We start from the raw sequence: 14,504 nt of genomic DNA, 5'->3' as shown, positions 1-14,504 counted from the left end.
TTTTTTTTTAATTCTTATTTTATTTTTACTGCATATGGGATTTACAGTAGGATTGCAATCCTCCTTTGGGACTAAATGAATCCCGTGGGATTTTTAAAGCATGGACTGGGTTGTGCGTCGGGTTAAGATCGGGAGCCCGCTGAAATAATTTATTATGTGTTTACTTATCAAACAAACGTGAAGGGCGTTCAGACGCGACGATTGCTACCCTTTCGGGGAACTCGAGTGAGGTCTCAGAGGAAGCTTCGCGCGGGTGGGGAGTGTAGTTGGCTGTCGCTTCTGTCGTTGGGGTTCAGCCTAGGACTGAAATGCGAAGGGTTCGCTTGTGTTCCTTTCCCATGTCTTTCATGCCTTTCCTTTCTTCACGTCTAAAGATACGTGAAGCCAGACAGACAGACAGACAGACAGACAGACAGACAGACAGATATTGATTAAACCCTGAGACAGCTTCAGCCTCCATGTTAAGAAGGGCCTGGGAGAAGAAACGCCCATATTTCGTCTCTTTCTCCCTGTTCTGCTTTACCCGACGGTCAGTTGCTCACGAAGCACCAAGCAGATTAAAAACAAAACAATGCAGGGTAATCGGAAGTTTCCTGGGGATGCAACAAGGCCAGCCACATGGCTGGGAGGAAGCCCCATAGAAATCCATTGGTGGCTTCCACATGAAATGGTGTTTGGGTTTTTTTCAGACTGTGTGGTTTGGATGGACTGGGCGAAAGGCCATTCTCCTCGCTCCTCAGAACTCGCCGTTCCTCTTGCTGACTGCATTATATTTTTATTATAAAGGAACATCAATTGGACAGGAGACTGCTCTGGTGGTAAGGAATCCAATCACGGCAGCTTGTGCCGGTGGCAAGAAGAAGACCCTCACAAACACCCAACAGAGAGCCACGAGCCCCTAGCGTGGCCAAGCCCTTGCAGAATGAACGAAAAGAACCCTGATCTTTCAAATCTGTTCCCTAGCAGCGCGCTCCCAAACCGATTGATGGCATTAACCGCCGCCGATCTTGATGCTTTGGGTGTTGTTTTATTATTTGTGGAGAAAACAGACATTCCCCATCTCTCTCCTTTCCCCCTCCCTTCCCCACTCCGCCCTCCACACACACACACCCCGCAAAGGGCTGAGAAAACTTGAAATAACATCCGAGTCAATACCGCGGTTTGTTATTTTAACTGGGATCCAAGGAAACATCTGAATTTTACCAAGGAAGCCCTCGAGAGGAGAGAAAACAAAACATTAACGCTCAGGCAGGCGGGAGGGCGGCTCTGCGGGGGCGGGGAGAGAGAGATTTGATCGACTTCATTTCCCCCCTTTCAAGCGAGGATCTCCTTCTGTCCTAAAGATTAACGACCATTTTCTGCCAGCATCACCGACAAACTCTTGGTTTAAGGACGGCGGTGCCAAACAGGCCACGGAAGCGAGGAACTGGCTTCTGAAATTCTGAAATACTTTCTTTTGGCTGGTGATGGAAACCAGCTTCGACTTTTAAAAAAAGATCCCTTTTCTCAGTCTGCCCCTGAACATACAGACACGGGAAAAAATGGGTCCCACTCGATTGAAGGGGAGGAGGAGGGAACAGGCATCCTGGCCCTACACCCTGGAACGATTTTTTTGTTGTTATTTAAGGCGTGTCCAATTTGGGTGCCGCTTTTTCCCGCATCATTCGGGGTTGGGGTCCCCCAGAAATTGGCCTCCAGCATAGCTTATACTCCAGTCACATCTGGAGACACACAGGTCCGTCCCCGTCTCCGTCCCCCATACGATCTCTGCTAATAAAGTCCTGCGTAAATGAAACGTTTCCAGCTTGCACCCGCGCGCGAAACGACCAGGTTTAGGTTGGTTCGAAATCAAGGTCGCAGGGGAACGAATGCGCGCTCCTTGTGGTCAGGGTGGTGGCTGTTCTGTGGCTTAATGAGTACGTGGATAGACAGCAGTAGCACTGAAAACGCAGCAAAGATCTGTGGAGGAGGAAAAGCCCAGCAATAGCACTGCAGTGGTACCTCGGGTTACATGCGCTTCAGGTTACATACGCTTCAGGTTACACACTCCGCTAACCCAGAAATAGTACCTCGGGTTAAGAACTTTGCTTCAGGATGAGAACAGAAATCGTGCAGCGGCTGCGCAGCGGCAGCAGGAGGCCCCATGAGCTAAAGTGGTGCTTCAGGTCAAGAACAGTTTCAGGTTAAGAACAGACCTCCCGAACGAATTAAGTACTTAACCCGAGGTACCACTGTACTCCAGTACTGGTAGTAAGAGTAACAACCTTTCTATCACTTGCTTACGCCTTCTTTCATTGCAAAGGCGGCTTACAAAGGATAATGAAAACTATCAGTTGTTGCCCCTCTCCAAAGACACACACAGGCCACAATTGCACAGTGTGTCTGGCTGTTAATTTGAAGGTTGGTGGTTGGAGACAACCCCCCCCCATTGGCTGTGGGCAGGATTTCTGCATTGCAGAGGGTTGGACTAGATGACCCTGGGTGTCTCTTCCAACCCTGCAATTCTGCGATGGAAAAACTAGAAACAGCAGCGGTTTAAATCGAGCAGCGCCCTTGGTGCAAGGAATGCTAGGAGTGGTCCTCTCTGCAACAGCCAATTCGAAGCAAGGTTCTTGGAAGTAACTCCTCACCGGGGCCTCACTCCCAGAGCAAAACGATGCCACTCCTACTAACACACACACACGCGCGCTTCTCCTGGATTAAACTGCCAGGGGGTGTCTCCCCCCCCCGTGCGCGCGCTCTTTTTTCCCTCCCCCTTTTAACATCTCTTTTGTTGGTGCTGGCGAAATGATCTCTGATTTCTATCGAAAAGGACACAGAGCAGGAGGAGGGGGGAAATCAGCCAACGCAGCGCGTTTCCTCTGCAAGTTCAGGGAAGTTTATAAAGTCTGTGTAACTTCCTCTCGGGTGCGTCCAATTCCTGCCACCTTGGGAGAAAGAGGGACCCCCGCCCCCTCGGGCTCCGGGTGAAAACCCCTCTCTGGACATCTCTGGCTCTTTCTCTACACGATCAGGTTCCCTTTAACGTGTCCTCCGAGGAGGCGCTCCACTTGGCACCCGGCTGCGCTCTGCCCAGTTGGCAACGGGCGCACGTCGAAAACACCTCGGCCAGTTTGTTACGAGTGTTATTTCCGACGGAATCAGTTTTAAAAGGGGTTTTCTTTTTTTCTTTTTTTTTAGGAGAGAGAGAGAGAAACATTTTTTTCAAAAAAAAAACCCGAAGAGGGCAGGCAGGAAAGAGCTCTTGCAAAAAAAGCAAATATATGACTCAACAATGTTTGTGTTTTGGTTCTGGGTTTTTCGTTGCGCGCGCGGCGGAGCGGCGTCCGAGGGCTTGAGCGCCGTCGTTGCCAAGCAGCGGCCGCTCGGCAGGGGGCGCTGCGCGGGGTCCGAAAAAGCCTCCTGCCGCTGTCGGCGGAGTCGGCGTGGATTGTGAACACAATGTTAAAAAGCGGCCGGGGAGTCCGAGGAGCCCTCAAAGCCCCTGCGCGAGCCGCCCGGAGCCCGCCGAGCTCTGTCTGCTGCTGCTGCTTCAGACGGCGAGGACGGCGACGGCGAGAGGATGGAGCTGAGGGCGGCCGCGGCGCTTTGCCTCTACTGCCTCTGGAGCGCTTGCCGTCTGCGCCCGTGGCAGCTGGACGCCGCCGCCGTCATGCCCCTGCTGCCCGCCTCGGCAGCGCAAGCGGCAGCCGCCAACGAGGAGAACCTCGACGTCAGAGACGCCGCCGCCTCGGCAGCCTGGAAGGCGAAGCGCGAAGGCGCGTTCCGCAACGGCACGGTGGTGCCTCACGACTACATGGTAGCGCTTTACCACAGCCTGGTCCGGAGCAAGGAGCCTCCTGTGCCCGCCGTCGAAGGAGGCGGACGAGCGGACACCGTCACGGGCTTCGTAGACCAGGCGCAGCCGCGAGGTGAGCCAGCCCGGGTAGGGTGGTGGGTGGAATGGGTTAGGATGCCCAGAGCGCACCTGCGCCCTGGAGCAGGAGCCGTCGAGCCCCGCGCAAGGGGACAGGTGGGACTGCCCAGGACAGGTGGGAGCCGGTTCTTGCGCTCATTGTCTCCGAAGTGAGTCCCGCTTCGCTTGAGACACTTCCCCCTCTCCTCCTGTGGTCAAATACCCAAGTAAGCGGTTTGCATAGGATTGCAGGCTTCACCCGCCCCCTCCCAGCGAACAAGTAATCTGACCGGGATCGCCCCAGTTAAACCCAGTTCTTGCGCATAGCGGTGGAGGAGAGAGAAGGACCTCGATTTGCCTCGGGCAAGCGCCCGGCCTTCAGTTAAGCCGGGTGTTCTGATTTGGATTCGATACCTTGCAATTCCACTCCAAGGCGAGAATCGGGATTCTTGCTCGGGGTGGTTAGTTTGAAATCAACATTGCCAACCTCTTGGGGTAGGGTAGCAGTCCAAATCTGATGCAAAGTACTTTGAAAAGTTACTCTCGGTTCTTCCAGCTAATCCTATCTACTCTAAACGATCTAAAATATTAATCTCGATCTAATACAAAGCAACAAACGCCCCTCGACTGTGTGATAGTTACTTCGTCTCTCTGCACTCTGCGAGTGAGAGGTTGGTCTAAATTTTGCAAATTCGAAAGAAAAAGAGAGTCGCTGCTTGGTTGTTGTTGTTTTCGGGTGGTTTAAAATGGCAAAACATTAATATATATAATATTTGTGTGTACATCACACCCCATACGTTTCGAGAAAAATGCACCGTGTACCCTCAAGCTGGGGCGGGGAGGACTTAATGTGAACCCAAACTGTTAAATAAATGTTGGCCCGAAGCAAAAGCATACAGGGAGAGGAGGGGGAAACCCAGAGAATTGCGGCCGCTACAGTCCTGTGAGCGTGTAATTCGACCATACGAAAACAGCCAAGGAAATGTAAAGCTGGAAATAGTTTTGTTTTAAATCCAAGCCGCGAAAGCAGAGGGGTCGATCTAAAACTGCGGTCAGCCCAAACTTGATAGGACACAACCCCTCAACTGCGGAGGGTTTGCTCACCCCAAATCCAAGGGGTTTAATGGAAAGTCAAATGATTTCTGTTGGAGTTCTGCTCAAGAGCTGCAAAGATTTCTGCAGAGGGTGGCATTCGTTCTCTGACAATCGGTTGCTTTTGAGAGCCAAAGGGAGCTGCAGAAGGAAAGGAAAGAAGGAAGGAAGGAAGGAAGGAAGGAAGGAAGGAAGGAAGGAAGGAAGGAAGGAAGGAAGGAGAGAGAGAGAGAGAGAGAGAGAGAGAGAGAGAGAGAGAGAGAGAGAGAGAGAGAGAGAGAACGGGACGCATGTTCTTTTTGAGAGCAGTAAAGAGGTCAGACAGGACCAGATCAGATTTTTCAGCTGAAGCGAGAAGCAGGAAAAATCTGTCCAAATGCACTGTGTGGCGGATTTTCTGCAGACTGCAGAGAGCTCAGCGGCGTACCGCCGCTTCCCTCTCCGGGCCCTCTCTCTTCTGCCAGTGGGTGGGCCAGCTTTTGGCACCCAGCGAGCATGACAGCTCAGCGGCCCGCTTTGACTCGGGAGGCCACCTGGCGTCGGGCAAAGAGGGCTGAGGTGCATCTGGTTTGCTGGCTGGACGACGGAGTGGGTGGAGATAGCAGGTATAAGGCAAAGGAGGGAGGGGGGAGGCGGCGATGGCCGCCGGGCGACCAATCCTCGGGGGCGCCTTCTTCCTCATGCAAATACAGCGCCGTCGCGGAACAGAGCGCAACCTGCCTGCAAGGGTCAGGAGGAGGGGTGAACCACCTTCTTCCCCAGAGCATCGCTGGGCAGGCGGGACTCTTGTCCAGGCAATGCGCTCCGCGCTCCTGCAAAAGACGCACGGTTCCAGCCGCCTCCCCACGCGTCGCGCGCCACTTTGCGCCCTCCTTCTTCCTGGGCTGGCACAGCCAGGTTGCTAGGGAGGGGGCAGCCCTCTCACCCCGTCACCTGGGGCGGTAAGACTAACGTAGAGCAACTTTATTCCCCCCCCCCAGACCCACCCACGTCGCTTCCCTTCCTTTAGCTTTGGGGGGGTCCTAGTCTTGGGTGGTGGCATTCCTGTTCCCCCAACTTTGGCAAGGTGCGGTGCGGTGGGGTGGGGGAAGGGTGCGTGCGCTCGCGCACTTTGTTTTACAGTTTGGTTCATCTGGAGCGCATTAATCTGCTCTGGAGGAGCCATTAAAGTGTGGAGAGGTTCAGGACGCTGTAAACGCATTTCGAGTTGGGGGGCGGGGGCGCTTCACCCCACCGCACTGCCTCCCACCGCAACCCCTCTCCCTCTTGCCCTGCCCGGAGCCATTTGGCACGCGACCCCTTATGGGAAGAAGGTGACACGAAGGAACTGAAGGGAGAGGCCAATTTCTCACCAAAAACGTAAAAAATCCAAAAGCAAAACAACCCACCGCGCCTGCTCCGCGGGGCGGAAATGGTTTGTTTTCGCCTGCAGCGGACTAACCAACATCTCAATCCGCTTTTGAGTGCTCCACTCCACTCTGCTTCTATTTTATTTACTTAATCGGCCACAATCCAGCCAGTTTTAAAACAATCAGATTGAAGACGGAACGATGTAAACACGCGCTCAGTAGCCATCTGTCACGGATGCCTCAGTTGAGATTCCTGCATCGCAGGCGGTTGGGCTGGATGGGCCCTTGAGGTTCCTTCCAACTCAACAATTCTGCGATTCCTCCACAGAGCCCCGGCGCTTACAGTGCTTTAATTGTGTTCGGCTTTGGGACACCTATTTATTCGTGTGAATCGCCTTTCCATGAGTTTGCGCCGAGGCTGACGCGCAAACCCGTGTTTCAAAACGGGATCAAATGAAAAATAAACGGCGAAGTCGCAGAAATAGGAGAGAGAACGCGCGACCCAACCGAAGTTAAGCATTTTAAAAATAAAATAGTAGTTCCGGGACATTATTCGTCTTTTGTCAAAGGCTGCGCTGCTAAGCATTCTTATTGAGGAGCAAACTTCCCGGTAAACGCGCGTTGTACACCCCCAAGTCGTTCCTTATTGCGGGAGGGGGTGGAGAAGAGACCATAAGCCCGGAGTTAATTTAGTTTGGGGGTGGGGTGGGATGGGGGGGAAGCGCCAGAGTTGCGCGCTATTTCTAGCAGAACGAAAAACCCAATTTTTCAGGCTGATGGGGGCGGTTTGCACCGAGCAACCTGGCTGGTGGAGACATATAAACGTCGGAAGGGTTCGATATGCTTCAGAACAGAATACAAGCGAATTTTAAAAAGACAAAGAAAAAAAGGGGGATCCCGGGCTATATAGCTGAAAGGAAGTGCTATGTGAGTTCGGAGAAGTTTTGTTCTTTATGGGTCCCCCCGCGCCCATGAAGACGGTCTGCCTCAGGGAGAGAAAGCCCTCAAAGGGAGGCGAGGTTCGAGGTTCCGCTGTGCTTAAAAAGTCAGGACGCCTCTAGGCTAACCATAACTCCGGCTTGTCCCTTTTGGGGTGAAAACGAGGCATGTGGACTTGGGGCGCAGGATAACTGAATTTACCATAACTGAATTCAGGGTAGCTGAACACTTAGCACACACACACATACGAAATTCCTCCTGAAATTGTCGTGTCAGAATGGGTTGAACAGCAGGTCATCATCGCCAGGCGCTGTTGGAAAGATCTCCCCGTTCGTTAATGATTGCTCGCAAATAATCTAGAGGTCAAATCCAGCTCAGCATGGAATATCAAGGCGGGTTAACTTCCTAGTGAGACTGTTTAGGAAGAGATACAACCTATATCCCTTGGTGGATATTACCTAAGGGGGCATTTGTAGCTATGGTATAAGTTTTCCCATAAAGGACGCTAAATGCTCCATAAAGGACTGAAATGCTCCTGTTGTATCTGATTCAGACTTCAACACTGAAGTTAACGGAATTAGACCGATTTATGCTCTGCAACTTCGGAGGTTTAAACGGTAGATCGGTGACCTGGTTTTAAAGAGAGGCAGATCGAGAGATCTTGAGTCGCACGAGCTCCAACCGTACAGTATTTAGTCGTTTGATCGATTGATTTAATTACACACGTAGGTTTGCATATGAATAAAATTAAAGTACATATGAAATAAAAGTGAACTTCGTTTCCAGAGGATATATATAACCAATCTAATCTAACAGCTAAATCCAGGGGTGGGGATTGGGGAAAACGCCCCATCCTCCCTTCTGATATTGTTGGACCACCTGCCCATTGGCCAGATGTTGGCTGAGCTGGAAGTCCACCAACATCTGGAAAACCACAGTTGCCTCGCTCCTGCATGTATCTAGGTGACCAGCTGCGTGGCTGGACCTTCCCGTTAGTAAATATCATAAGCAGCAGTTTATTTCTTCCCGTTTCTACTAGAAGGGTGAACACGAAAAAGTGGGTCTGTTTGCATTCCGGTCTGCGAGTTTACGCACACTCATACGCACGTTTAACTTCATCCCCCGCCCTAAGGATTCTATACATATATAAATTAATCCACCCCACCTGAGGGAGCTGAACAGGTGAAGTACCTGCTGAAACCACTGAAATCAATGGGTTTTGTGAGAACTTAAAAACCGGAGCCATTTATTGAAGCATAGGCTTCTGAAGACGGGAAGCTTATGCGGTTCCTGAAAACTTTCGCCGCGGTAAAACTGTCGGCATTTAAGGTGTCTCAATACCCTTTTGGCAAGTTTTTGCCGCAGCACAGGAAAACCCCCACACTGAATATGGTTACTGGAATCTCGTGGGACTTGGGCTGGGTCGCGGCTCTGGTCAGTGCCAGCTTTCACAAAGGAAAAGGAAAGCCTTCGTCGGAAGCAGCCCGGTTTTCAGGGGGGCTGAAACCGAGAAGCCCTCTGTGCAGGCCCATTGGCTTCTGAGAGGCCCCCCCCATCTCTCTTTGAAGGCCAAGAGGAAGGAGGACTCGACGCCGGGGAATATCTGTCCGAGCTGCTTGCTTTCCCTCTTAGGAATCTGCTTCCAAGAGCGCAGCGCAGGCCCCGCAGGCTGCGGTTTCTGGGAGTTTCAAAGCAAAACTGAAACCAGCTGAGCAATTCAAAGGGGTCTCCTCCTCTCCTTATCTGTTCCTATCCAGACTTCTACGTCGGATTTTTTTGGGGGGGCGGGGGGGAGCCAACAAATCAGCCCGGTGTTTTCCACCCTAGTGGAGATGTTTTCCACCCCAGTGCGTAAGGGGGTCTTTGATTTGAGTTCTCCAGGAAAGCCCTGGACTATATGAATTAAGACATCCATGAAAGCTCCTTCTTAGCACAAAATCATAAAAATGTAGTTGGAAAGGGTCCTTGAGGATTCTGGTCCAAGCCCCTGCAATGCAGGAATCTCAACCAAAGCATCCATGACAGGTGACCATCCAAACTCTGCTTAAAAACCTCCAAGGAAGGAGAGTCCACCACCTCCCAAGGGAGTCTGTTCCACTTTCTAACAACTCTTAGTGTCAGAAACTTCTTCCTGATATTTAGTGGGAATGTCCTTTCTTGTACCTCGAAGCCATGGGTTCGAGTCCTACCCTCCGGTGCAGGAGGAAACAAGTTTGCTCCATCTTCCGTGTGACAGATATTTGAAGGTGGCACTGTGGGTTAAACCACAGAGCCTAGGATTTGCCAAACAGAAGGTCGGCTGATCGAATCCCCCTGACAGGGTGAGCTCCCGTTGCTCGGTCCCTGCTCCTGCCAACCTAGCAGTTGGAAAGTACGTCAACGTGCAAGTAGATAAATAGGTACTGCTCCAGCGGGAAGGTAAATGGCGTTTCTGTGCACTGCTCTGGTTCGCCAGAGGCGGCTTAGTCATGCTGGCCACATGACCCAGAAGCTGTACGCCGGCTCCCTTGGCCAATAAAGCGAGATGAGCGCTGCAACCCCAGAGTCGGCCACGACTGGACCTAATGGTCAGGGGTCCCTACCGAACGATCAATACTCTAAGCGTCCACTCCACCAGGTAGTAAAGAGCTCCACTTTTGTCTCTCTTCCAAGATATGATCACTTTTTTAAAACAGCAGCAGCAGCAACAACAGATCTTTTAAATGATTCTCAGCATTCTTTCCCTTTCTCAAAGTCAACTTGGAAGGGTGGGTTATCATCACCCTTTCAGAATTTACTTAGCAAGGGAAAAATGGAAGAGCGAGTCAATCTCAAACAGGGAGCAAGTTGCATTGAAATCCCTGGATACGTCGTATCCTCTCAAACGCGAAGCTGTGGAGCCAATGCAGGCTCTTGGCTCCTAGTTGGAAGACCAACTTCGATCGGACCCAACACTCCCCCCCCCTTTGAGAGTGGCTTCCCCAGCAATCCGCTTAAGATCGTGATTCGGAGGCAGCAACCTATTGAAGCCAATGCATAGGATCGCGCTGTAAGAATGATTCCAATAGACGCTCAGCGTATTTTCAGCAATGCCCGGTTTGTGCGTGTATATAAGAAGCGACGCGTAGTGGTGCTGTGCCGGAGGGGCCGAATTTGAAAAATCTTCTTTCCCCTTCTCCTCCTCCCTCCTTTTATTTATTTTAATCCGATTATGTTTATTTGTTGTCACGTCTGATGTTGTTTAATCAGTCCCAGGAAAAGGGCCACGTCCGGCTTGGAACATTTATATGGGAGGGCGGGTGGGAAAGGGTTAAGAATATGTGCGCAGGTTCAGACCCCTTCAACAGCAGTCAAACCCCTAACTAACGCGGCTCGGTCCTCTTTCTCCTCTCTGAGCCCCCAACTCCAAGGATATAGATGGACACACACGTGAACAAAATGATCTTTGGCAGATTGGGGAAATGTTTAACTTGGCACGGAGGAGGCAAGAAAGACATGAAACAACCTTCCAGAACCTGCTCGATCCGAGGGCTGGGAAATAAATACAGATGGTTACTGTAAAGATCTTTCTCATTGTCTCTCCCCGAAGAAAGGCGCGGGCTGGCGAGAGGAGGGAGGGACCCAGGCTCGTCTGTTTCAAAGACAAGCCTCTCCAGGGGCTTGTTTTTCGAAAAGGAGACGAAAAGCAGGTCCAAGACGCACGGCCCTTTTACCTCCGCCGCGCTGTCCGCCCGGCAACCTTAGGCTAGGTTCTCTGCACACGCTCAGAGGTGACGTTGCACATTGCACCAGGTCTGAGCAGCTAGAACGAGTTTCGGGGGAGCTGCCCTGTAAACGGTCGCACAATTGCCCACCCTGTCTATACATGAGAAGCGCGGGGCTTAATTGAACTGTCAGAAGCATCCCTTCCCCTTTAATGTCCAACGCAGCAGCAGTAGGGATCAAAGTGCCTCCGGACATGTTCAGAAGCCCTTTCTTTCTCCCGTAACAAATAGAATCGTAGACTTAGAGGGGACCCCAGGGTCATCTAGCCCAGCTCCCTGCAATAAATACAGGAAACTTAGCGAAAGCATCCATGATAGATACCCATCCAATCTCAGGACTGGGGCGCTACTGGCCCGGCAAAGTAGCGCTCACTTCATGGGCACAGTGGCTTAGCGTGGGGGGTGCAGGGGGGGACGGCCGCACCGGGCGCAACATCTGGGGGTTAGGGTTAGGGGGCGCAAATCCACGGGTTAGGGGGCGCAAATTACTTGCCTTGCCCCGGGTGCTGACAACTCACGCTACGCCACTGCATGGGCAGCAGCTTCCTAGCAGCCAATTAAGCGCATTCAGGGGCCATGCCTGGTAAGTATGCATAGCCTGATCCAGGAGAATCCAGACTCGCGGCAGAGGGTTCCCGGGATCCTGCAGGACGACAGCTCCCACCACTGGCCCTGCTGGCTGGGGTTGATGGCAGCTGAAGTCCCCAAGAGACACTTCCAGGTTCCAGGCTTGAGTTGGAGGGAGAGGCCAGGGTAACAAGGCAACCGCGCCGTCGGGCCAGGCGCGGCTTTTAGGGCGCACAGCTCTGCGCTTGCTCTTGATTCACGTTTCTGTCCCCCTCCTCTCTTTCTGCAGATGACTCTCCGTCGGAAGCGGCGCAGCGCTACCTCTTCGACATCTCCAGCCTGCCCCAGCTGGACGAGGTGGTGGGCGCCGAACTGCGGATCCTGCGCAAGCCCCCGGGAAACCGGAGCTTGGCCACCTCCCCAGAAGGCCTCCTCCACCGGCTGCTGCTCTCCTCTTGTCCGGAAGGGGAAAGCCACCAACCGGGCCTCTTAGACTCCAGGGCCGGCGACCTCTTGGACTCCGAAGGCCTTTCTTCCTCGTCGCCCAACAAGTGGGAAGTCTTCGACGTGTGGGCAGCCTTGACGGGCGGGGCCGAGGAAGGCGGCAGCCCCCGCCACCCCCGTCCGTCGCTTTGCTTCCTCCTGAGGGTCGTCTCGGAGCAGTCCGGGAGACTCCTCCCGCCGGGACAGCTGGGCTTCCGCAGAGAGCAGCCGTCGGAGCCGCACGAGAGGGCGCTGCTGGTGGTCTTCTCGCGCACCAAGCGGAAGGAGAACCTGTTCAAGGAGATCCGAGAGAAGATCAAGGCTCTGGGCAGCGGTCCCGGGCTCTTGCTGGAGCCCCCTGACTCGGGACAAGATCCCCTAGCCAAGCAGCAGCGCCGCCGCCGTCGGAGGACCACGCTGGCGGGCCGGGCGGCCGGGGGGCGAGGCCACGGCAAGAAGGCCAAGAGCCGCTGCAGCCGGAAAGCCCTGCACGTCAACTTCAAAGAGCTGGGCTGGGACGACTGGATCATCGCGCCCCTGGACTACGAGGCGTACCACTGCGACGGCGTGTGCGACTTCCCTCTGCGCTCGCACCTGGAGCCCACCAACCACGCCATCATCCAGACGCTCATGAACTCCATGGACCCCGACGCCACGCCGCCCAGCTGCTGCGTGCCGTCCAAGCTCAGCCCTATCAGCATCCTGTACATAGACTCGGGCAACAACGTGGTTTACAAACAGTACGAGGATATGGTGGTGGAGACGTGCGGGTGCAGGTAGCGGCGTCGGAAGAAGCGAAGGCCTCTGCTCCTCCTCCCCCATCCTAGCCTGCTTCGCTTCCCGGGTTCCGTGGCGCGCGTCTTGCATGCAGCGAGTTAAGAAGATGCCAAGATTCGCCTCGATGTCCTGCCTTTGGCTGCCTGGCCCGACGGCACTCGTGCATTGTGCGTGTGTGGCATAAAGAGGAGCCATCTTCTTAGGACCCTTCCCCATATAATATTCGAGGGCGCCTGCCCCCTCCCCAAAGTTGATAGGCATTGCCATTCAAATGGTGTGCCTGCCCATCATCATGTGATCGATTATGTGAGGTGGAGCTTCCCTGCCCCCCCCCAATATTTTGTTTCAGTTGGCACCGCTGGCATGTGGAAAAGGGGGGATTTTGCAGGCTTTGCCTCTCTTTTCCTCCCTCCCTCTGCAGATGCTAGTGACCTTTTCCCCCTAGACAATGAGTGAGTGACCTAGCACCCTTCTGTAAGTCTGCACCCCACCAAATGGGCACTTTAAGAGAAGGAAATGGGATGACAGTCTCAAGAACACCTTTGCCAACCAGTCTAGGAGGTTAGCTGAGGTGAACAGTTGTGTGTGTGTGTGTGTCAATAATCTGAAGTGATGGTTTTCAAGCTTTTTATCTCCAGTGAACCATTTCACACTCACTTTTGCTCATGATTTTGTTTTATTTTGTGAATGTTGGTGGTAAATAGTCTAGGCGGCACACAGCTCTCAATACTCAGTGCAGAGGCTGCTTAAATGCCCCACCAGTTTCCTGTGTGAACCGAGGCCTGCAACCCACCAAACATCTCTCTGGGGCTGCATGTTATGGGGAAAGATTGAGAGTGGTGGACCAGCCATCTTTTAAGGCAGTTTGTCTGCCATTACCCATCTGCGATAACGTTTCGGAGGAGCCCCTGAACACAGTTTGGACACCACTGCTCTGTGACACCTCTCTTTTCCCTTTTTCCCTTTCTCTCTCTCTCTCTCCCCCCCCCATTCCTTGACTTTTCTTTCTTTTGGAAGATTGCTTGCCTCTAGTGGCATATCAAAGAAACGGGCAGCATGTTGTTTAGCTGCACAATCTCTTAGGCATAATCACCAGGAAGTAAGTGATTCCCTCTGCGTTCAGTGGAGTCTGCTCTCAGGTGAAATCTTGAATGCTTACATGGAGGCAAATCCCACTGAAATAAGGTCTTACTAAAGTAATGGGGTACCTTGGTTGTTGAACAGCTTGGCTCCCGAACAAATTGGCTCCCGAACATTTTTTGGAAGCCGAACGCCCAATGTGGCTTCCACAGCTTCTGCTTGAGTACAGGAAGCTCCTGCAGCCAATTGGAAGCTGCGCCTTGGTTTTCGAACAGTTCCAGGAGTCGAACGGACTCCCAGACTGGATTAAATTCCAGAACCAAGGTACCACTGTACACACATTTCTTATTGCAGTGTAAGGTTGATATTGTTGTGTGTGCATAATTGCCTGGGAGTGCCATTGAATTCCTTGGGATTTCTGAGTCAACATGCATAGGATCACGTGTTGCCAATCAACAAATCCTTGCCCTCCCATCTCCCAAACCCTGGTGGATTTTCATAGGTCTTATTTGGAGATGAAAATCCGCTAGCCATGCTTGGTGGATGGCCAATTTCTGAATTCTCAGGGCTTCTCTGATG

General features: G+C 52.7%; 1 protein-coding gene across 1 annotated transcript; it reads left to right on the top strand.

The window, feature by feature from the left end:
* Positions 1 to 3,547: 3,547 nt before the first annotated feature.
* On the top strand, positions 3,548 to 13,431 carry GDF7 (growth differentiation factor 7). Its single transcript, XM_082215648.1, has 2 exons — positions 3,548 to 3,911; positions 11,875 to 13,431. Exons 1-2 carry the CDS (start codon positions 3,563 to 3,565, stop codon positions 12,846 to 12,848), a joined length of 1,323 nt encoding a protein of 440 aa, XP_082071774.1. The 5' UTR covers positions 3,548 to 3,562; the 3' UTR covers positions 12,849 to 13,431.
* Positions 13,432 to 14,504: the final 1,073 nt, after the last annotated feature.

This window comes from Podarcis vaucheri (genome assembly GCF_965113315.1).
Source record: "Podarcis vaucheri genome assembly, chromosome: 3".
In the NCBI taxonomy this organism is placed as follows: Eukaryota; Metazoa; Chordata; class Lepidosauria; order Squamata; family Lacertidae; genus Podarcis; species Podarcis vaucheri.
The sequence above is the reverse complement of the archived record's forward strand: the minus strand, read 5'-3'. Positions and strand labels throughout refer to the sequence as shown.